Genomic DNA, 25,104 nt, shown 5'->3' on the forward strand with positions numbered 1-25,104 from the left:
ATGACAAGGGGGACACATCCCTTACCCTTGTCTTGCAATGCTTCTCGCTTTCACAAATCTCAATGTCTTTTTAAACAGGTTTTTTGGCTTTTGCCCCTAGTTGTCGGCTTCTCTCTGCCGGGTTCACTCTCATTGACTTTTACCAACCATTCATCATGAGACTTTCAGATTCCGCCCTTCTCCATTACCATCCCTCGGTCGGGTTCACTCTAGCTAATCTTCACGAAACAGTTCAGGTGCTATTTTTCACCATGCAGGATTTACTTCCCTTGGCTTTCACAGCTCCCAGTCGGTCAAAGACTTTCGACAGTACAGAGGATTTTACAAGACCCCTGTATGACCACTTTGACCTGTTCTCGCCTTTTCCCAAGGCCTCCTGGTTATGGTAGTTTTCTACCACTGGGTAATCGCCCAGAGTTTTCCTGTGAGAGCACCCACGTGGTGCCGTACTCCTCTGTTGCTGGTTTTCCCGCTCTTTCAATCAATAGCTCCTTTTCAGGCCTTTCAATGTTCAAATTAGCTGTAGGCTATTTTTCATTAACACAGTTTGGTTTTTTATCAACACTCCTTTTGACTCACCGATTGTGATGAACGACTCAGTCTTGTCTGTAGAGTCAAGGCCAGTAGCATAGGCCCATGCATCCCTCCTCAACTTGGCTGTCAGCGGAGGAGGCACCCACGTACCTTTGACATCTGGTGCAAAACACGTAGGCTATTGTTTCTGGCCTTACGATTTCTACTCTTGTGGCTTTACGGGTCTCTGTCGATAAGGGCAAGGTCACTTCTCCCCCTGGTCTCCTCTCGACTCGCACCGTCTTTCGCCTCCTCTTGAACTGCCAGACAGAACTGGCTCTCATGTCGTGCTTTCTGCCTTGCTCGTCCTGTGCTCCACCTTTAATCCCTGTGGGGAAGGGAAAGGGCCGTCCGGTGTGTGTGATTCGGGTCAATTGCCTGACTTTGCCTGACCCCTTGTATTGGGACAGGTCAGGCAAAAGACTCTGCAGTTAGTCCATTGTCTTTCTTGTTGTGGGAAGGTGTTTGTGTGGAAAAAGGTGGGGCAGTGTTTAGGAATATCCTACATGGTAGCATGGGGATAAGCTGTCAAAAGAATGGGAATACAGCATCTCACCCATCTGTGTCCCACTCACACCCCCCATCCAAGTGATCCTCCCTCACTGGTCCACCTCCAGGAACTGGATCCAACAGCGATGGCTGTGTCCTGGCCACCTGGATGACAGATCCCTGGGGACTAGCTAGGGAGACACCTTCAGGTTTCTCACAGTACCCTTGGAAACCCTCTGTCCATTACGGTGCTTACTTGTATCCTGCTGCCCCTCAGGAGAGCTGGTAATCAGTGCTCCTTCTACACTTAAATATGCCAAGTTCTTTTATACTAACTTCGCTTCAGCCTTCTGCGCCTGCTGCACGGTTTCCTTTTCTTGCTCCTGCCTTCTCTTGCAATGATGCACCATTATTGCCTGAATCTCAGCCCATCCCTTTTGCTTCTATCCCTACTACCTTATCTAAATCCTTGTGCACGTCTTTGGGGCGTCCTTTCCGTAGCATATGATAAAATATTGCTATATTCTTGGTCCAAGGCTCACCTGTCTCCGCCCTCCTTGAATCTGGTTTATATACAATGCAGGGTCTTCATCTAACTTCTTGGCATGAGCCATAATCAAATTGATGTCGGGTGTATCTGGGTATGCTGACCTTAAGGCGTTCCATATTCCCATTTGGCAGTCATTAAACTGTGCTCCAACATGTTTGTCATTATTTATCTGTACCCCTGGGCACCCCGCCTTCCTCCATATGTCATCTGCCTGTTCTCCTAGCAGCACAGCAAATAAACCTTTCATGTCCCCCACTGTCAATGTAATCCAAGCAGTCTGCTTTTCTAATGCGTATACCCATTGCCTACCCCCGCTTTAATGAGGGTAGTGCCTTTGGGCTCACGCTGCAGGGAAACAAACACAGTGTCGATTTCTAAAGCAGGCACATTTGCAATTGTTTTAGGAAAGCATGGTGTGATATTTGAGACGACTCGCTGTACGAGTATCATAATGAAATGTGTTGTGCGTCTGATGCTTAAGATGTTCGCCACCAGCACCAAAATATTACAATTCCTTCACTGCACAGTTTTCCTCTATTGTGCAGAGTTCAATTATCTTAAAAAGACAGTGTTTACAAAGTTGCCTACTCCAGAAGTAAACTTCTTTCCTTTGGGAATGGTGAGAGCATTGAATTAAAGATTTCATATTGTTTCAGCTTTGCAGGTGAAGAAGCCATCTCCCTTAATTGGCCTCATGTGATGGTTTTCCATCTACCTTAGGAAGTGGACTAAGTGTGATTAACAAGGGGAACCTCCCCATACCACCCTGGCCCCTCCAGCACTAGTTCAGGGAGGCATCAGACTCCATTTGTCACACCTCCAGTTGTCCATAGAGTTAGGCGGAGGCCTAGTTCCACTCTGTTCAAATGACAAGACTTATTTTGGAAAAGTTATCCAATGTAAGGTTAAGCCTCTTGAAAAAGGTTCCAATGCGAGATTAAATACCCCACCCGAGAAGGCTCTAAGCAAACTTCCAAGTATTTCTTTGAAATACAAAAACATGCAAATGAGCATTGTCATAAAATATAGCTGGACTGCATAGGCTAAATGCAGTGATTAACTTACAGGAAATCCAGTGGGTTAAGTCACCGCAAACTAATGCTTATGTAGTGTATTCAATAGATGGACAACCAAAGAACAAATTATTTACCCCACCTAATTTTATTTCTACTGAATGGTCCTCCTACATCTTTGAAATATCCATATCCTGCTTTGCAGTCTCGGGGAAAAAAGTTTGACAGCAGAGGGTGTTGATGCACCTCAACGGTTACCATTCCCACCTCCACACGTGAAGTCTAAATAGCACGCACAGTGCCAGTTGCCTCAGTTCTTAGTTTTTCACTCTTTCTGCACAGCCGACTTGAAGAGTATATAACCCGCAAGGGCGTTGAAAAAGAGAGGTGTATTAACAAATTCAGTCAGAACGGTAGGTTGGAAGGGCAATGAGGAATACATAGGAGAAAAATCATGCAGAAAGAACATTACCAGGGGTAAGTCATTTGTTCTTCTGATGGATTATGTCCTCTGATGGATTCCTCATCTTTGCTTGACTCCCATAGCAGTTTTATCAGATGGAGGTGGGACAAGTGGAATATTTGTCACTATTGATTGATGTTGTGCAGAACCGCTCTTCCAAACTGAGTATCCTAAGTGACAGTATCTAAGCAATAATGCTGCAAGAAAGTGTGCAGTGAGGACCAGGTAGCAGAGTTACAAAGGTCCTGCACTGGAACACCTCTTTGAGCTGAAGTGGTAGCCACTCCTCTGGTGGAATGGGATCTTCGGTTTTCAGGGACAGCCTTTCCCGCAATAGAGTAGCACTCCGAAATGCAAAGAATTATCCAACGTGACAAAGTTTGTTTAGTCACTGCTTGGCCCAGCCTATGGCCATTATAACTAAAAAATAGTTGGTCATCTTTCTTGCCAATTGCCATTCTAGAAATGTATAACCTAAGAGCCCTTTTCGGGTCTAGCTCGTGTAACCGCTCTTCATCCTTAGCAGCGTGAGGCGGTGGATAAAAGGCTGGTTAGGTTATTTTCCATTTCTAATGGAATTCCGGACCTACCTTGGGAAGGAAGGAGGGACCAACCCTCAAAGCTACCTTCTCATTGGAGAATATCGCAAAAGGGATTATATGACAAAGCTGGTAGATTACTCCCTCTGCGAACACAAGTAATGGATACCAAAATTATTGTTTTCAAAGTTAACAATCTGAGTGAATGAGAATGGAGAGGTTCTAATGGAGCTCCCATTAAGAAGGTTAATACCAAGTTCAAATCTCAGGATGGGACCAGAAAGGGCCCCGGTGGCACAAGTATGTGTCAATCCCCTGTGGAATTGAATGAAAGGAAAGTTGTTATATGTTTGATAAGGATGCAGGTTTTATTGCTATGCAATATATTACTCTGTTGCCTGTGAAAAGTTTGTATAAAAGAGTAACAGTAAATAAATGTAAAGAAAAACCCAACAATTGGCATCTTAAAAAAAAGAGCTTTGCTCTGGTGTGCATTTAAAAATGGAGAACGCCGCCAGGTAACCCTTGACAGTAGCCACCTGCAGCCCCCCTGATGGGCTAGGTGCAGTAAAAAAGAAAGCACTGCAGGTGTACTGCAAGTGAAAGGATCAACATCTATAGCTCTACACCAGCTGCAAAACCTGTTCCAATGGCAGTGGTATTTTGTTGCTGGTCTTTGGCCAAAAGCAACACCTCTATCATGTATTCCAGGAGGTCCCAATTTCTGTATCCTAACCTCTCGGAAACCCAACATGAAGGTTCAGGGTTCTGATGTCTAGATAAAGAAGATGGCCTCCCTCTTGTGAGAGTAGGTCCATTCTCAGGGGAAACGGAATGGAGGGCAGATGGACAGGTCTAGAAGGTCCAGGTACCACATCCTCATGGCCCAATCCAGAGCAATCAGGATCATGGATGTCCTGAACGTCCTCAAACTCCAGATGACATGAGGAATGACGGGGACTGGTGGAAACGTGTACAGGAGTGGAAATTCCCAGTCCACTACGAACATGTCCCCCAGAGCCCCTCTCAGAGAAAATTCTGTCGCATTTCCTGTTGATACTGGACGAGAACAGATCTACTTTAGGGGTCATCCAAAGGGCGAATATCTCTAGAAGAACTTCATGAGCTAACTCCCACTTGTGGGAGACTGCTCTACCTGCTAAGAGTGTCCGCCGTAGTATTCTCTTCTCCGGCTAGGTTAACAGCCAACACAGAACTCCTGTTTTGTAGCTCCTAAAACCAGAGCTGCATTGCCTCCCTGCACAGTGGTAGTGACCCTACAACGCCTCTCTTGTTGAGGTAATACATAGCCACTGTGTTCTCTGTCATTATCAGGATGTTCTTGCCCTGTATGGAAGGCAAAAAGGTGCCAGTTTCTAGAAGCTTTATGTGCAGTCTGAATTCTGATGGGGACAAAAGTCAGATCGTAAGATCGCTCATGTAAGCTCCCCCACCTATGAGGGAAGAATCTGTGACTACTGTTCTCTCCGGCTACAGTCACCAAAAAAGTTTCCCTATCATCACATCCTCTGTGACCTTGCTCGGGACGTGAAAAAGGTCTGTCATCCTGCCTGAGAATTGTGAACATTGGAATCCGAGAGCCCACTGGACGGACCTCACACTTAGGCGCTTCTGGTACCAGGAAAATGTAGGATGCAATGAGGCCAGGCAACCTCAAAGTTGAATGCCGGAAGATGAGAGCGTTCTGAAATCTCGTTACCATCTGCAATAGATGTCTAGCCCTCAACTCAGGAGTGGGAGCCTTCCCCAAAGAAGAGGCCAGGACTGCTCTAATGAATTGCAGCTTCTGAAAAGCTGTCACCTGGGACTTCTTGAAATTGAGGGAGAAGGCCAGTTTGTGGAGAGAGTGGCAGGTGCTGTTGAGATGTTCCACAGCCTGTTTCGGAGAATGAGCTTTGATCAGCCAAACGTCTAGGTAGGGAAACATTTTAATCCTTCGCCTACATAGATTTACTGCCACCACACCATCAACTTGGTGAAGACCCTCAGAACGGAGGTGAGCCCGAAAGGCAGTACCCAAAACTGATAGTGAGAACTACAGATGGTAAATCTCATGTACTTTCTGTGCTTGGGATGTATAGGCACATGAAATTAAGCATCCTGAAGATTGAGTGACACCATCCAATCCTGGAGGTTAAGGGGCTGGAAGAGCTGTGAAAGAGTGATCATCTTCAATCAGTCCTTCCTGAGGAACTTGTTCATGGGTCTCATGTCCAAGATGGGTCACAGGCCTACATCTTTCTTGGGAACCAGATTATCGGTGGAGTACCAATCCTTGAATTGTTTGCTACAGGTACCCTTTTCCATGGCACCTTTCTCCAACAGGGAAAGAATCTACTGTAGAAGGGGCAGATCTGGTTCCTGGAGAGATTGCTCGCTCTGGGGAGAATCTGGAGGACTTTTTAGAAATGGGAGACAGTACCCTTGGGCCACTGTCTGAAAGGACCCAGCATCTGAAGTAATGCAATGCCTTTCTTGCAGATGCTGGGTCAACCTGCCTCCCACTGGGGTCCTGTGAGAAAAGTGCTGAGAGAGATTTTGGGGCTGTGGCAGAGGTCAGAGAGAAGGTGGCTGCCTGAGCAGTTTTTTCTCCATGGCCTCTGGGGGCACGTGTGAATCTCTTTTGTCCTCTGTGTGTACCTTGACCTATTCTGAGTTGGCCAAAGCTAGCGAAGGCGGGTATTGCTTTTGCGGCTGACATATGGCCACCCCCTTAAGATGTAGCAGCAGCTTTAGAAGGTCGTAGCTTCTCTAAGTTGTCATCTGCCTTTGGCCCAAAAAGATTGGACCCATCAAAGGGGGTGTCCATCAGGGGAAACCCAGACTTGCTTAATCATGCAAATTCCCACCAACACAGTCTGATACATCAAGACCTGATTGGAGGAACTGGCAGGAAGCCTCTCTGCCATCATTGATGATATTTAAACCATCCCTCATCTCACCCTCCGGAATGTTTTCTCTTGGCTGGGAAACTACATTCCCTAGAGTATATGTATACTTTACCAGAGTACAAGATGCATTAATGGCTTTAAGTGCCATGCTTCCCGGAGAAAATTCACTCTTGGCTAGTGCATCATATTTCTTATCGTCCCTGGATGATGGGATGGTGGGATGGTCAGATAAGCTGCGGCTCTTGAGGTAGAGGTAGCTGCCTGAACCACCAAACTCTCTGTAGTAGAGTGCCTGGAAGAAGGCCTGTACTTTTTTACCAACTCCTTTTCAAAGCAGGAGTGGTGTCAGGTTTTTGCCAATATTCTAAAATTGAGGTTTTCAGAGGGAAAGTTAGCAGAGGCTCCTTAGGAGGGCCTCTATCCAGGATGTCTGCAAGAACATTCTGAGTTATGTCCTTTGCAGGATGCCCCCAACCCAAATATTCTATCACCCTTTTCATAACTGTTCTATGTGCCGCATTAGGGTGAGCATTCATATCGGGCGTGTCAAAATCCACCTCAGGGGAGCATTTGGACCACTGGCATCTTTACAGCAAGCATCTAGGTCCTCTAGATGAGAGTGATCAGAGATCAATTGCTCTGGAACATTAAGCGTTCCAAAACGTTCATAGCCGAAGTGTATGAAGTTATCTTCTTCCTCCTCCTCCTCAAAAATAGACCCAAAGGACTTGAATAAAATTATCTTTAGACTGCGATTTAAAATTCGCAATTGGGTCCGAGGTAGATGTCGAAGGACCCTTGGATGTCGACTCCAACAAAGAAGTCCCAGAAGCTTTTGGCTTTGATGAAGTCTCTATGGTTGACCCCTTCAATGCTACTTGAGACGACAGCCCTGAGGTATTCAGACTCAGGCTTTTAGGTGTGTGGGTCAAAGCCTTTGACGATTCCCTGCTGGCCTTTGAAGATGTGGTGGGATCGCTAGTCTTCTTCACTTCTTTAGAGGGACCAGGTGTTGCCACCTTCAAAAACAAGTCAATTTTTTGTCGAAACATTTCTCATTAAGCCGCTGGGGCAATCTTGTCAGGAAAACATACTAGAGGCTTGTCGGGTGAGGAGTCGGAGGATGAGGAACAATGACGTCATTTCTTTGACTTTTTTTGAGACGACGAAGAGCGACGGGAACCGTTGCTAGATCTTGACCACTTGTAATGTTTGGTTTCTTGAGCCTTTCTGGAGACTTGTCTCCGGTAGAGTCCCTACCTTGGGATGATTTTCTCTTTGGAGGAGTAGAAGATGGGTACTCAGAAACAAACCGAACTAGGACAAGTTTGACGTTGTGCTCCTTGCTGAGGCATCAGACACATATTCTATGTTAATGGCAGCTCAGCCTGGTGTGACTTGTGCACTGCCTTATATTGTTTTATATTTACTTCTTTATATTTTCGTTCCTTTGATTGGCTCTGACACTATTCATATTTTATTTCCACAAACAGCATTCCACTTTCTGAGTAAATTTTATTTTCACTATTCCCGTTTACTTTATTTTGTTTATTTCCTTGGACTGACTGCTGCGTTTCTGCTGCAGTCAGAGCAAGGTTGCGTGGCCTCTTTACTCGCACAGGGCACGCTCCTATTGGAAGTCTTTCATTTCTCCATACTCGCACGCATTTGGCGGCAGCCGACTTTCTCCTGCGGCTTGGACAGCTGATTGCCTCATGCCAACAGTAGGTGTATATTTAAATTGCCTGCTTCCCGGAGGCGCAGCGGACAGGCGCAGCAGATGCAGCTCGGCCTGGTTGAAGTTCGGGCCCATCTGTGCTCATCCGCGCTTCGGACGGGCTGTGGTCGCCCCCTCCCCGCCCCTCCCCTGGGAGTAGTTTCCTTTCCTATTCACCTTGCTCTCTCATTCAGATGGCGCTTTTGAACACTATGTTCCCCCCTGGGTTCAAATCATGCCACACTGGATTCTTCGTTAGTGGCTGATATAGGCAACCCTCCACTGAAATGCCTGTTTAAAGCACGCTCTCTTTCCGCACATGCTGCCGACAGCTACACTCTCCTTCAGGATCACCTTCCCGACTTGGCATTTGTGACTGAGACATGGCTGAAAGCCTCGTCAGCTCTGGCTCTGGTCCAGGCCCTGCCTGCGGACTTCTGCATCCTTCATTGGGATAAAGTCCCTCCAAAGGTAGGTGGTGGGATCGCTATGATACATCATGCAAATTTACCCTGCTCAATACTAGCGCTTCAGCACACCATTAACATTTCTCTGTGTTGTGCTGTCCGCGACAAGCACTCTTCATTTGTTATTGATTTATCTCCCTCCTGCACTTGACCCACTTTTTTGCTCGGCACCATCTGAACTCGTGGCCGACCTCAGGCTTCAGTTTGGGGTACTCATGGTCTTGGGCAGTTTCAATTTCCACCCCAATGACCCCACCGACATACAGGCTGCTCGCCTTATCCCCATCTTTGTGGAATTGGGTATCACCCAGTCAGTGGTTGGCCCTACTTACCGGTTAGGTAATACTCTTGACCTCATTTTTTTCTCCATCTTCTCTGGGGACTTCTTTGTCTCATCTGCAGGTTCTGTATAAAGATCATGCTATTATCCCTTTTTTGGTTAACTCCTCTCCCATTTCCTGTCCTGTTTTACTTCGTCCTCCTAAAAGGCATGAGAGGCCAATACGGATCAGTAGATAGCCTAACCTACTCAGACGCCACAGATTTGAGAAATATCTCATAACCATCAATCTACACAATAAATACTTGGATCCTGTGCTCATGGAATACACGGGGAAACTCCCATTTGTTCTGCGACTCATCACCAGACTTTGACTCATAGCAGATCATCTGTTTCCAAGAAACTTGGCTCTCTAACACTCCATGCTGTGACGGCTTTCTCGCCTTCCTCAACCCAGCCCCAGCAAGAATCAAAGGCAGACCCTCTTCTGGTCTGCTAACATTAATCAAGATCGACCCCACATGGTCCATACTGGATACCACAAACATCAACCCGTGGATACAAAATACAGTCATAAAAATAACAACAAGAAGAAGCCTAGACTCTGACCCATCTATAAATCAGTACGAAAAAGAAAATTTCAATCATGAACCTGTACTGGAACCCAGCCGCAATCAACAACGAAGCGTTCTTAGATGGTGTCTTTATAACAATCGATAACCTTACCTACAAATATGCAGGAATCCAATTCATAATATGTGGAGACCTAAATCTCCATCTATGGTAAAAAGACGGACAATTCATTCCCAACGAAAAACTATCAATCCGTGCAAAAAAATGGACAAAATAAATCAACATTCGTAACCTACTTCTTATCGACTATCCTACGGATGAAACAAACAAACCTCTACCTACCTGATCTCGAGGCAAATCATCTGCCATAATCGATTATATCTATCTTTCGAAAAATCTGAGAGCCACTGCAGAAACAGCTAGCATAATAACAACGACAAGAAGCGACCACAACCAACTAGTTGTACATGGACAAGACATCCCGCATCGATCACAGCCTACTCGACCTACCCCACTCGAAGTCTGTACAGCGGGGAAAAAACTATGCATACCCCAACAAGCAATAACCTCACTCACAAGACAATTCATACAAACCACTCTACCTGAAGATCAGAAACTAAACTACCAATGGCTACTCCAACCCTATTACAAACCAAACATACAACAAACCGCACAGCCCCATCGGCACTTCTACAACAAGGAGGTTACCGAAAGGAAAAGGGCACTGAGAAAAACTGTACGGCAACTAAAGAAAAGAAAAGAAAGAATCGCTTACCAAAATAAAAACATCAAAACAAAGCTACAACAACTGGATTAAAATGCATCGCACGATGATACTTCAAGCAGACGCAGAAGCAATCCTAGAAACTTACAAAACACACAACCTCTGCGACCTGTGGAACCTGCTGAACAACAACTCAGCACATCAACAAAAATTGATAGGGAAATGTGACAGAACAGCGATGGATCGAACATTACACCAAAATATACAAAGCCCGGACATCAGAAACCGAACCCAAAACAAAGAGTCAGAATACAAAGTGGACAGTAATCTACAACTATCAAGACATCTCTGACATGATAAAAAAAAATAATATTTCCCGCGTTCCAGGTCCTGACGGGACATTGAATGCAACCATAAAGAAAGATCCGCCCAATTGCACTACTCGACCCCTTAGGAAAGCTGTTCGCGTCGTTCCTACTAAAAAAACTTCTATCAGTGGGCAACCGAGACACATCGCTTTTCTGCAAGACAAACTGGCTTTACCCCAAATGTTGGGACAAACATCAACTTACTCTTGTTAAATCTGATAAAACACGAAGCAATACACAACAAAACAAAAATCTACGCAGCCTTCATAGACCTACATATAGCATTTGATGGGATATATCGCCAAAAACTCTGGAGCAAACTCGAAACCTGGAAATGCCCAAATGACATCCTGGGACCCATCAGACAACTTTATTCGAACACCTCTATAACAATAAGACTTACACGAGAAGGCCACACAACCACGAAAATATCAACTGAAAATGGACTTAAACAAGGATGCCCTCTCGCAGCAACACTCTACAATCTCTTTACCGCAGACATTGAGACTCACCTACAACCTGATGCCCTCAATCTGCCAAAAATCAATTCAACACCGGTCAAAATCATGACATATGCGGACATCATTCTCCTGGATAAGACACCTTCAGGCCTACAAAACAGTCTCAATCAACTAAGCAACTATATGGACCTCAACGAATTTACCATCAATACAAAGAAGACTAAAATTATGCAACTGACCAAATCGATCAAAAACAACGAGAAACAAATACAAACCTATCTAAATCACAATCAGCTTGAAGAAGTAACAACATTCAAATACTTGGGAATCCACATTAACCAATCCAAATCCGAAAAAGAGTGGACCCTGAAACTGGAACAAAGGATCCAATCTCTTGCTAGACAAGGCTGCGTGATCCAGCGAAAAATTTGGAAAATACTCACTCAGACCCATAATCACATACTACAAACAAAAGGTGATTTCAACACGATAGCCTATGGAACAGAAGCCATGTTAAACACAATGGACTATGACTGGACAAAACTCGAAGCCTCCTTCTGGCGCAAGATCCTGCAGTTGCCACCTTCTTTCCCCATGCCTAGGATCAGACACAAAGTAGCGCTACAGTCCATCAGCTCTATCATTTTATGGAAACAACTAGCCCTATACCGCAAGCTCCTCACTGATGAGAAAACACTGCCAATTCAAATACTGAAGACCCACGATCAAGCAATGAACAACACACTACTTGCCAAGTGGCAAAACAATCTCGAGCAATCCATGAAAACAGAAGAAATTTCTCACGAAATGCTCACGCTACGCCCACAACAAGCAAACACAAAAATATTGCAAAACGATTGGATAAAAACCATGGAAGAGAAAACAAAATATGCCCTCAATATACAATGCAAGACAGATATCAGATCTATCAACGAGTTACTAACCTATCTGACTATCTTTCAAAATGCGAGCGATATATTTGAAAATTCGAATGAACATAATACCAACCCGTTTTTATCTTGCCAGAACCAGACAAATTCCCGCAACAGAACACTTCTGCCGATTTTGCTCAGATACTCAACAACCAGAAACACTCTTCCACTTACTAATGGAATGCAATAATCTTTCTGAACAAAGATCCAGATTTGGTATCTATTACAAGATCGGAGAACAGATGATGGAAACAGAAGAGGGATGGATGGAGATGCTTAACGGCAGATCACAAACTCATTTTTACAATATGCCAATTTCTGCAAGAAATTCTAAGTATTGACAAACCTGTAATGAGATAAAAGTATACCTTGGGAAAACTGGAGACAAATGAAAAGTTAAAAAAATTAAACTATAACAGTCTTTGTAATCCTCTGTCCACTTTGATGAAAAGATTTCGATTATTTGCATGAAAATCCCTGACACCGGCGACTTGTGTTCTCTTTCTGTTGGCACTGGAGTCCCCAACTTGCGGTCACCTTTTATTCGTCCTCCTTTGCAGTTTTTTCGATGTCTCGGCTGCTCTTGCCCTTAAATCTGCCTCTCCCGTAGACCCCATTCCACTTAGCATCTTGAAGAATATCTGCCCTAGCATTTCGCACCTCCGGACAGAGGCAGTCAATGCCTCCTATTCGTCAGCTCACATCCCCAGCTCTCTGAAGCATGCTCTTATCCTTCGACTTCTCAAAAAACCTAATCTTGATTCTTCCATTCCATCTACCTTTTGTCCAATTTCCCTTCTCACTTTTCCCATGAAGCTCTTGGGAGTTTTGGTCACCCTGCTCCTCTGCTCTTATCTTGAGGATTCTGGGTGTCTTGACCCCTTCGAATCGGGATTCTGGCCCGGCTTTGGAACCAAATCGGTCCTGCTGGCAGTGGTTGATGACCTGGCCCAGATCGTCTGCCACATTTGACACTGTGGACCATGACATCTTACTGCACATTGTCCTCTGCCAGTCTCTCGGGCCAGGTCCTGGAATAGTTTTCCTCATTCCTTACTGGTCGGTCACACTCTCTTTCTCTTCCTCCTTTTATTTCTGCTGCTAAACCTCACATGTGGTGTTCCTCAGGGCTCAGCTCTGGCCTCTCTCCTATTTAATCTACCGATTCCGCCTCTGGTTCACCTGATTCACTCTTTTGGCTTTCGGTGCTTCTCGCATGCCGACGACACACCAATCTTGGTACGGTTTGACTTCACTCTTCTAGCTTCTGGGGAGTGCTGCTGCTCCTGCCTCCTGGCAAGCCATCCCTAGATGGGCAGGAACTAGCTTCTCCTTAATGGTGGAAAAACTGAGGTTCTGGTAGTTGGCTCCTTTCCATCGTCTTCCAGTTAGTGTTCGGCCTTCTGGCCTATGGAACCTGGTCCCCTAACTACACCTTCCCCGGTTGTCAAAAATATGGGGAGTCAAGCTTTCTGACTCATTATCTATGCAGAAACAGATTAGTGCAGTCTGACAATTAGTTCAATTCAAACTTTGCATACTGCAGAAAGTTCTGCCCTATCTGCCCATTCATCTTCGATCACTGGTCGTGTCCTCCCTCACGTCCGGTTTGCTCAACTATTGAAATGTGCTGTACCTGGCGCAGTCGGCTTATCTTCTCCAGCGGTTGCAACTACTGCATAATTCTGCGGCCCCTTTAGCAGTGGGGGCTCCTCGGTTCTGTCCGACTACTCCGATTCTGCAGAAACTGCACTGGTTCCCGGTAGCCAAGCATATTTTAAGTCCTCTGCGTGGTCCATCGCTCTGCTTCCTCCCTGAGGGTCACGGTCCCCCGCTTTAAGCTGGCTCGCGTGGATAGTCGGTCCTTCTCAGTTGCAGTGGCCCTGCTGTGGAACGCCATTCCTCTGTCCTTGCGCACCACAGAGAATCATCTCTCCTTTCGTCGGATGTTGAAAACCCATCTTTTTATAGCCTTATCTGGCTCCTTCTCGGTTCTCTATTTCTTTTCTCTTTGCTCGCTACCTTTAGTCTCTTGACCCATAGCGCCACGATGCCCTAGCTGCTAATGTAGGTGCACTTTATACATTCTTTTTACATTAGATTACATTCTGTGCAGATTTGGGATTGACATCTTAAAGTCACAGTCCGCACAAGTCCGTTTTTCGGTGTAAACATTGAGAAATTCAAGAAGAAATCAAAGTAGAATCATTGAGGTGAGTCGAACCGTTCCGAGAGCATGTTGACCATGTGGAAAAACGTAACGGAGGCAACGGGCACAGTGCGTGGTATTTATACTATCATCAACGTCACATCCGGACGCAGGAATGGTAACCGTTGAGGGACATTGACTCGATGCTGCACAGTGCCCCCTGCTGTGGATTTTTTTTCAGAGACTGCAAAGCAGGATATGGATATATCAAAGATGAGATATACGTGGGAGGACACAATTCATTAGAAATGTTGGTGCTGAAACTTGAGCAAGTGCATTTAGCACTAAAGTTTGCCGCTGGTGTAATCCAGCAACAGGTTTTGCCCCAATCCATAATTGATAAAGGTTTTTGCGGTGGGGAAAAAATAAAGCAGTCTTTTCACTATGTTTGCAGCACAACACTAAAAGAATAGCTTTTGCTTCAAAGTTACATATGGAGCAACATGTTCCCCATTCCAAAAACAGAAAACTGTGCTTTATTTAAAATAATCATAAAGGGATTTAAGACCTGCTACCTGTGCTACCTCCATTACCTATGTCACTCCCACTTCTTCCCACAATAGTTTGTTTACACCCCCCCTACCTCATTCAATGTTATTCTGGCCTATCAGCAAAGGGCTCAGCTGTCCTGCAGCTGGACCAGTGCTATAGAAATACATCAAATAAATAACTTCTACAAGAAAGAGAACCAAGTGCGGGGGTTTTGGTTAAGAGTTATGATTATCGGGATCAGTGAATACCTTCTCATGAATCTTTCAACCCATTTTATGGTAGATAAGACACTGTACAATGCAATCGCTTGGTCCAATCCATCAGTCCATGTGAATCAACATAGAAAACATATTGGGAGAGCAAAATGAGTTCACTGAAAGAAAAAGGAGGGTAAATAAAGTGAAGTAACTAGACAAATAAGTATCAATGGACAAATAACCAACCTTCAGTTTGAATTCAAGAACTGCACTGTATCCTGTTTTTTCACAGGTAATGCTCACAGCACCTCCAAGCTCTAACGTCATCGTACCATAGAGAATTCCTGCAGAGAACAAGCAACATGTCAGTGCAGACGTTCCCAAAATAATAAAAAGACACTTTAGTTACACCACCCTACAGCATGCAATGAATACAGATTCTAAACAATTGCAGTGCACTAAGAGTGGCAGGAAATACCTTGGCTAGAGTAGTGTTCCACTTATTATTTGTATAGACTGAGAATGGAAGCGAACACAGGTGGCCAAAATGTGCATATTGACCTCCCCCCACCCCTCTTCCCCAAGCCAGGTATGCTCTTGCTTTCTTCCCCACACCTCTTCTCTGTGAAAATTATGCCATCTGATTAAAGGCAACAGAAATTCTCGTCAGAGAACAAACAGATTACTCAACACCCAGGAAACATAGTTCAAATGTGTTTATTTTAGAATGCTAGTGTGCCATGGGATTGGGACACACTGTAACCAGAGTTGTAGAATAGTTAAAGAATCCACAATGAGCAATTCCAGTTTGCTTTCAGTCTGTCTCCATCTCAACTTTGGATCCACTATCTGGAGGTCAAATAAAAGTCACTCACAGTCTTTGAGGTTTAGGCACCCCAGCAGTTTCTTGTCTTGGCTGAGTGGTTGCACCATGGTGGCTTTCGTCAGGTACTGTCCTCTTTGATAACCAGTTACACCAACTTGGGCTTGACAAGCCCTGGAGTTGCAGATCCCAAGTGCAGGTTGGGAGAATGCTGCAACAGACCACGTTAGGTCATAAAGTGGAGGAGCAGGCACTGGCAAGTGCCGTTAGCAGACTAACTCAGTCTCCTGAAGCGCTAGGGTAGCAGGCACACTGCTGGTTGGATGCATTTTGGCACCCTTCTTCTCTTGATCTGCCTGGCTCTTACCCCTACCCTCCAAAGCACTTAGATCTTCTACTAACTGTTTGATACGCCACAATAATCGGGCCCTCTTCACCCGCCTCTTCTCACTGGTGATGGACTAGTGAGCCTGTGAATCTCCATTGTACCTCTTTCCAAGCACTAAACTATGTAGCAAGTGGTTTCACCTGAGCCACATTCAGTATCACCCAGCCTCTCACACACCCTCCAGTAGTCAGCAGCATAGAGTCTTCTGGGTTCTACAGCAGGGGATATAAAATGGAGCAAAACAGTGCGGCTGACAATGTCACATGAGGTAGGCTAGGTGATTGTGTCTGGGAGCATCTGAGGGCCAGGGACTGCCACTTGCTCCATGATGCCAACCCCCAAAGGCAGCATACAAAAGAGCACCCAGGATTGCTACATTACATCCCTAGAATCTTACATTGTGCATCTCCTATCATCCAAAAAGCCCCACCATGGTTGGCATTTCAAGTCTCTTATCACACCCCAAGACACCCATTGTGGCCCAAGAATTATGATATGGATTTTGAAAGGAGAAGCCTGAAGAATGCAGATTGAGCCACTTGTTAGACTCAGCAGGCCAAGTTTTGAAATTAGTAAATCACATTTAAGAGAAGAACTGGTATGTGAACACTGCAAGCCCAGCCCACCTCAGGTCGTAGGGGGAACACTGCTGTTCGGGAGCAAACAGAATTCATACCTCACAAATAATTTGTCAGTGAACACCAGCAGTGCCATCATGGAAACAGGGTAACCAGGAGGGACGTGCAGCATCATTGCAATATGGATGGTCATTTTATAATCTCGGTGCACAGAGCCACAGGGCAGACTGCCGTACAAGCAAACTCACTCGGGGAACACCTAGCTTGCCCAAGTCTACACCAATCACTGGGCATGCTCCTGAACCATGCATAGCTGCATCTCGCATTCACAAGGCAATTCCGAACCACTAGCATATGAAAAGGGAGTCAGCCAATGGAGAAATGTGAGCGTTAGAAGACAGCTGGAGAGTGAGTGGAATGGGAGGCGAGAGAGAGGTTAGAGTAAGGGACAGGCAAGCGGAAGGAAAAATAACATGTATAGAGTGGCATGAGTGTAGGGCTGGAAACTTAGAGAGATGAAGCAATGGAGGAGAAGAAAGGGGTGGTGAACCACAAAGAGATATCAAGTTGAAAGAAGGAGATAGGAAGGGAAAGAGCAGAGCAACCATCAGAAAGGAGAGGGTGGGGAATTAATTAGGAGAGGGAGAGCTAGAGGAGATGGCAAATAATGGAAGTGAAAGAAGAGGCAGTGAAAGAAAACTCCAGGATGAAGGGGAAAGGCAGAAGAGGTAAGGAGAGATTGAGTGTAGAGGAGGTGCTGTCTGTGTAGAGCAAATAAAGAGCATCAGAGGAAAAACACAAGTTGGGCAAGGGGGTGATATAAAGGCGGTGGCCAAAAAACAACTGGAGGAGGGAAGAGGAGGCCAATGAAAAAGAGAAGAACATCATCCGGGAAAGAAGGCAAAGGAGTCATTGGTACCTCCCAAGCTGTTGAAGGGCCACTTTAAGGGCCAAAGCGAAGCCAGAGGCAAGAATCTGGGGTGTTAACCCTAAGGACAGCCTAAGCTAAGAGGCTGTATGGTGAGACCAAGCAGGAGAGTAAAAGTTGAAGAATGCCAGGGCCCAAATATTTGTGAGGTATCTGGTGTCTGACCCACAGATGTCCCGAGGGTGCTGGGTGGTGAGACTCACACAAGAGCAATATAAATCTTGACATCCCAACACCAGCCAAGAAATATGGAGAGCTAAGAAAGAAGAGTTTGGGACAATATAAAATCCCAGAGAGAGATAGACTGTATAGAGATGCAACCTTGAATAAAATGAAGAGTGAGAAGAACTGAGAATCATGATCCCAAAGCAAGATGGGGCCTGATGGTGGTTCCAGACTCGTTTTTAGCCCCACCAGTATAGATGCTGTCAAACCTTACCCATTATGAGATCAGAATAAAATAAGCAGATAACTTCAAAGTTGGTTTTGAGCCATCTGTTGATTGCTCACATGTTACAAAATGTAATATATAGTAAAATATGAAGCACCACCCTGAAGTAAAATCAGCAAGCATCAATAAAGAATAGTATCATTCATTTGCATTATAAAGTGCCTCAAAAGTCTGAGTTTTAGTAACATCATTCCAGCAGGCTCACCAAATGAAAGGGTACCAGAGAAAGAAAAAGATGAAGGAATAGCATGTCATAAAACGGTGTGGAGGTTCAAGAACAGCCTTTCAGTCCAACAGCTCACTGGTATCTACAATAAATACCCAAGGATGGCAAATTAACAAACTATTACATTCTGTGGATAAAAAATGTATAGATGAAACCAGTCGCCAGACAAATTTGCACAATATATGTGCATAACATTGCAATTGATGGAAATTACTTTTGCAAATGTTTCTGCTGTATGTAAAGCAGGAGTTGATTATTGGTAGCTACAAATATCCAAAACAACCAAAGCGAACACCTTAAACGTCACCAATCTTAAAAAAAGATGCAACATGGGGTGAGAAGAACACACTCATAAGAAATGAATTATAACTGTAATTAACTTTCTCTGGATGGCTGAAATGAACACCTATGGGGCCTAGAAATTTCCAAATAAAACACAATAAGGATAACTATATAACAGTGTTAGGCTGGGATTACTCACAATGGTGTAAAGTCTATCTAATGGACCACCGGTGCTTTCAAGATTCCCTAACCCATTATATAATCTCAAGGATATAACGCCCAGCTTACTTCTTGGGTTTACCTAGCAGCAAGTAATTCTCCCCCTTGCCTTTGGCTAGATATCTGGCTCAAATTCACGCCACACGTTGCCCTCCTAGACTGATGTGTTTCGTCACACTCCTCCTGGCAGTTATTTCTTCCCCCTTTCTTACACAGTTTGCAGGGTTGTATTGTTTTCACACACCAGCAATGCGTCTCCTTCCTTGGCGAAGGTCTCTTCAAGTTTTATTCTGTGTCTGGTACCGTCCCAGCATCTGCTGGGTAGCCTTCAGCAGGCTTTCTGGTTTCTCAATATCTGGGTTGAGCTTCCAATTTAGTCAAAACATAGCCGTTGACAGGCTTTTGGCTTTAACTCCTCTACTGTATTTGGTATATGCCTGTGTCTTATATTTTTCCTAGCTTTTCCTATAGATCTCTTTCTGGCTTCTTTCTGCTCTCTCTGCTACCTGGTTGGTAGCCCAGTCTTTGTCCCTCCCTGCAAAGGATTGTGCGATGTTGTAATGTTTCTGATTAGCCTATTTAAGTAAGGTATCTACTCTCCGCTCTGGCCGGCTGGTGTTTTTATCGACATTGGTGCTGCGGCAGGCAGTCAATGGGCGAAGACTGATGACTGGAGTCAGGGCTACAACACGCGATGCGTCCTCCCGGGTGCAATCATTATCTTCGTAATGTGCATGCGTAGAGACTAGCATCGCTGCATACGAGTACCACCCCATTGCTATTGCACCTCCTTGCTGTCGAGCCAGCCTCATTCTGGTGACAGCGTTGTATTTCAGTCATCTGCCGACATGTCACAGCATGTCTTAACACTCCTACTGTGGCAGTTGCCTCGCTCAGTTCTTCTGTCTCCAAGTTAGCTAGCCCTGCTACACTCTTTTTCCTGAGTTTGGGTGATTCGTGCTCCTGCCTTCCCCTTTCCCATGAGCCTAGTTGCCTTCTCTCCCCTGCCTACCTGCTTCCTTGTCTGCAGCATGTCTCAAGGCTGCCTGTCCTAGTGTTTCTGCCTGCCACCCTCATCTCTTGGATTGACTACAGTTGCTCAGTCGGGTTATTTCCCCTGGTGTCCAGTCATAATATCGAATGTAATAATTTCGAAAGTCAAAATGTCGAAAAAGAAATGTCGAAAATAAAAATGTCAAATTACAAAAATGTCGAATTTTTTTCAATTTTTTTCGAATTGATTTTAATACAAGGTTAGTGTTAAATATGTTTAATTATGCATTTTTGAACATTGCTATTATTTACTATGTTTTATTAAGTATTCTTCAACAGCAATTGCATATTCCAAGTAATATTTTCCTTAATTATATATATATATATGTTAAATAAATATATATTTATTGTAAACTTCAATTATAAATAAATAAATAAATTGCAAACTGATAACGTTGAACATTTAGTATACTTTTTTTCCAATAGATGGCGCTATTGTTTAAGAAATGAGAATGACCATTTTGTTTATATATGGTAATTGCATGCTACGTAAGGTTGCGTTACTGTACGTATACGTAGGCGCCATTTTTAAAGTTCATTCGTGCAGCGTTTCCATCGCGTTCGGGTCTCCGTGCTTTCGTGTGGATTTCTTTTTGGATTTTCTAGGTTTTTCACACTTTTCATGGATCCAATGGAGTTTTTTTTTACTGGATTCGATGGATGTTTTGGTTTTTCCTGTTGGATCAGTGATTTTTTTTCACGGACTTTCTTGGATCTTCAACTTTTTTTCCTTTCCGGATTTCACTGTTATGGATCGCACATGTGGATTTCTTTTTGGATGGTGATTTTCCCTGGCTAGCTTTTTGGATTATGGGTTCCTTGGATTTTGCTGCTTGGTGCTATTTACGGGTATCGCTTGGATTTGTCATGGTGGATTGGTGATTTCTTAAAAACGTGAGTACCTTTTAACATTTTAAATTATACGCTATTGAATCTAGGTAGTTGTCTTTGTCATTTTCATTAAAATTTTGTACTATTTGCTCAAGGCGTTGTTCATAGTCTCTGTATTTTTTCTTTTTTACCTCTGTGTTTGCGAGTGAAATTGCTTGGGAGACTCGAAATTCCTGATGTGATTGTTCTTTGTTTAATTCTTTCAAAAAATGCCACAAATTAGGATTACTTGTGTTGAAAGTTTTATTAATACGGCTGTGCCATCCCTCAAGTGAATTGTTTGTTCTAGGTCGCCCTTCCAAGGTTGCTTTGTAGCAATTCCATAAGTTTATATTGTATTTTGACCTTCTTCTGGTGCCATTCCTTGTTAACTGTCCAATCCATGTATTTTCCATGTAATCTAGCATGTCCGAATTTTCTTCCTCATGATTTTTAAAATAGTCAGTGTTGAAGATCTCCTGAATAATGAGGTCGTTTAGCTGCCACTCGTAATTGTCTGCTCCCAATCGGCTGAGCCTGTCCGCTTCCAGGTTGGATTCCCCCGGGAGGTGGACTGTCGAGAGGTAAATGTCTTTTTCCAGGGCCAATTCCCACATGCTGATCGCCAGTCTGCACAGAGGAGGGGATCTGGTGCCTCCCTGCTTGTTGACGTAGTACATGCTGGTCGAGTTGTCTTGTCTGGATGAGGACAACCTTGCCCTTGAGAAGTGGTAGGAATGCTCTGAGTACTAGCCAGATGGCGTTCAGCTCCAACCAATTGATGTGGTATTCCTGCTACTGTTGCGTCCAGGTGCTGTGGACCGAGAGATCGTCCAGGGTGGCTCCCCAGCCCTCGAGCGAGGAGTCTGTGGCGATGGTGGATTGCGGAGCGCACGGCCGAAAGGGCTTGCCTGTCCGTAGGTTGCTGTCCAGGGACCACCAAGTTAGGTCTGGGTGGAGAGCTGGAGGAACGTTGATGATCTCGGATTGTGAGCCCCGCTCCTGATTCCATGAGGCCGCGAAATGCAGCTGAATCCTTCTCATCCTTAGTCTCGTGTGAGGAGATGTTGGTACCACCATGCTGAGGTCACCTCTCTGATGAGAAAGTGAGCAGTGGCCCTCTTGATGGCTGAAAGTTTGTCCTCCGACGGGAAGACCTTCTCGGAGCATGTGTCCCAAATGAGTCCCATGAATGTCAGAGTCTGCGTAGGCTTCAGCTGTGACTTCTTGAGGTTGAACGAGAAGCCCAGATCGTGCAGTGTGTTCATAAGGGCATGGGAAGAGTGGCAAACCGCTTCCGGAGATGTAGCCCTGACGAGCCAGTCGTCGGGGTATGGGTAGATATGTAGGCCCTGTGCTCTGAGGAGGGCCGCCACAGAATTCAGGAGTATGGTAAAGACCCTGGGGGCCAAGCTGAGGCCAAATGGAAGGACTTTGTATTGAAATCCTTGATCCTGAACCGTAGGAAAGAATGAGGGGCTGCCAAATCGGGACGTGTAGGTACGCGTCCTTCAGGTCCAGGGAGCACATCCAGTCTCCCTTGTCCAATGTCTCTACTATAAAAGCTGGCGTAAACATCTTGAATTTTTGCAGGGGTAGGGAGATGTTGAGGGTGGAAAGGTCCAGCACAACTCTCGGCCCACCTGGTTCTTCTTCTGAATGGCTAAAATCCTGGAGTAAAAGCCAAAGCCTCCCTGGGAGGCTGGAACTTCCTCCACTGCCTGGCTCTCTACGAGCGACCGGATCTCTGCCAAAAGAGTTGCTGTCCGAACCTGTGGGAGTGGAGGGGAAGAGGGAGGAGAGGCTGGGATAGGAAGGCGGTACCCCGTGGATACTACAGAGAGGATCCAGGGGTCCGCGAAATTCTGGCACCAGAATTGTGCATGGAGAGCAAGCCTGCCCCCCACCGGAGACACGTGGACCCGAAGGGGCGTGCCATGCTTTTTTTCCCTCTGAGCGGACGCTGAGGAGGGGGACTGGAAAAAGCCCTTACCCCCCCTTTTTGTTGTTTGTGCCGGTTCGGAGACAGCGAGAGGTTCGGCTGCCTGGATCTGCGTTCCTGGAAGCCGCGGAACCCTCATATGCACAACCCTTTTCCGAGCGCTGCTGAGATTGGGCGTACGATTTGGGCGTAGTCTTTGTAAGAATGGACAGAGACTTTGCCGTTTGTGAGCTGCTGTTCTTTTTGTCCAGCTCTTTGTCCATAGAAGAGTGGAAGAGGTCCCCCCCCCCTTCGAACAGTAGATCTAGAATGCACTCCTGGACATCCGGGTTGAATTTCATTGCCCGGAGCCAGGCTGTTCTCCTCATGTCCATGGCAATGCAGATGGCACGGCCTGAGGTATCGATATGAACCAATGTGGATTCCATGAGGTCATGCGCCACGAGCTTGGCTTCAGCTAGCCCCGCCTTAAAGCGTGATTGCCACTGGGTGGGGAGTTCAGGGAGGAAGTCCGCAATTTCCCGCCATAACCTTTGGTTGGCAGCAGCCAGCATGGCATCTGCGTTGGCCTGACGGAGGTGCAAGGATGCGATGATGACCTGCCACTGAACCTACCGTTGGCATGCAATGGCGGTGGCCTTGGCTATGTTAGCTGGCAGTGGGCTTCTGCTGCCCCTCGTAGGCCTCCTTAATGGCCAAAACCATCCACCACGCTATAGAAGCTTTGGATGCCTGATACCCGCACCTTGACCCCTGAAGGTGACAAACAGTGCATCTTACTTGCGAAAGCCCTTGATCCTGTCCGGATAGGATTTCAGAGCACTTTTGACATCCAGACAGTGCAAGAACCTCTGAGCCTCGTCCTTAGGGTCAGCAAAAAACATAGGTAAGACTATTTCCTCATTCAGATGGAAAGGGGAGGGTACCTTAGGTAGGAACACGGGGTGTATACTCAGGACCACTTTATCCTTGCGAAAAGTCACATATGGTTCTGATGCCACAAGAGCATGGATATTGCCGACTCTGCGAGCAGAGGTGAGGCTCACTAACAAAGCTGTCTTAATGGTGACCACCCTGATGTCCGCAGATGCCATTGGCTTGAAGGGCTTGTGCGCCAAGGCGCCCAGCACTACATTAAGGTCCCACACATGGTGTGGTGTTTTGATGGGCGGGTAGAGCCTGGAGAGGACCTCCAAATGTCTCTTGACTATCGGGTTGGAAGAGGAGAAGACCTCCTCTGCATTTCTGTAGGCTCCTATGGCTGCCAAATAGGTGAGGCATGTGTCTACCTGCACGCCTGAGTGAGAAAGGTGTGCAGAGAAGGAGAGCACATCATCCAGCGTGCATGTAAGGTGGTCGATATCCTTATAGTCCACCCAGTGACAGAACCTTGTCCATTTACTCTTGTACTGGCTCCAGGTAGCATTGCTCCTAGCACCTGAATGATTTCTAGGTTAGCCTGTGATAGGCTCTAGTGCTTCAGTCTGACCTGCTCAGGAAACACACTGCGAGGGCTAATTTCTGTGGGGCACGGTGGATGACCCTGCCCCCCTGCTGCGCCAGAAGATAAGCTGGGCCCATCTGAAGGTGATTGGGAGGCCTGTCCAAGAGGCTGAGAGCTCCGAGAACCACAATCTCGCCAGCCACCATGGAGCTATCAGAAGGATGTTGAGGTGATAAGATCCCTTTATCTTGCAGATCAACCTGTGGACCAGGAGTGTGGGAGGGAAGGCACACGCTGTCATGCCGTTCCACTTATCTGGAATGTGTCGCCCAGGAAGCCGGGGCCCGCCCCTGCCAGGACGCAAACTGTTGGCACTTCCTGTTGTCCCAGGATGCAAAAAGATCCACTTAAGGATGTCCTCATATGCGGAGGATTGCCAGCAGCACCCGATCGTTCAATTGCCACTTGTAATTGTCTGCTCCCAGTCTGCTGAGCCTGTCTGCCTCCAATTTGGACTCCCCCAGCAGGTGGACAGCCATGAGGTAGATGTTGTTCTCAGGGCATATTCTGACATGCTGACCGCTATACTGCACAGTGGAGGGGACTTGGTACCCCCCTGCTTGTTGACATAGTTCATGCAGGTGGAGTTGTCTGTCTGGATAAGGACGACCTTGCCCCCAAAGCTTAAGGAATGCTTTGAGAGCTAGCCAGATGGCCTTCAGCCCCAGCCAGTTGATATGAGACTCCTGCTCCTGCCGGATCCAGACTCCATGGACGCTGTGGCTGTCCAGTGTGGCTCCCCAGCCCTCTAGCGAGGAGTCTGTAGAGATGGTTACCTGCTGGGCTGGCTGCTGAAAGGGCATGCCTGTCCGCAGGCTGCAGTCGTTGGACCACCATGTGAGTTTCGAGTGGAGGGAATGAGGAAGGTTGACAAGCTCTGC

At 45.9% G+C, this 25,104-nt stretch overlaps 1 protein-coding gene across 5 annotated transcripts in view; it reads right to left on the reverse strand.

Annotated features, from left to right (window-relative positions):
* Positions 1 to 25,104, reverse strand: part of OSBPL8 (oxysterol binding protein like 8) — a 2,810,514-nt gene that overhangs the window by 702,661 nt on the left and 2,082,749 nt on the right. For all 5 annotated transcript variants that reach the window (XM_069629380.1, XM_069629377.1, XM_069629378.1 and 2 more), the window contains one exon: positions 15,206 to 15,303. In XM_069629380.1, coding sequence (XP_069485481.1) covers positions 15,206 to 15,303 — 98 coding nt within the window. The remainder of the gene's footprint in view (positions 1 to 15,205; positions 15,304 to 25,104) is intronic.

This window comes from Ambystoma mexicanum, chromosome 12, assembly GCF_040938575.1.
Source record: "Ambystoma mexicanum isolate Mex_15411 chromosome 12, UKY_AmexF1_1, whole genome shotgun sequence".
Taxonomy (NCBI): Eukaryota; Metazoa; Chordata; class Amphibia; order Caudata; family Ambystomatidae; genus Ambystoma; species Ambystoma mexicanum.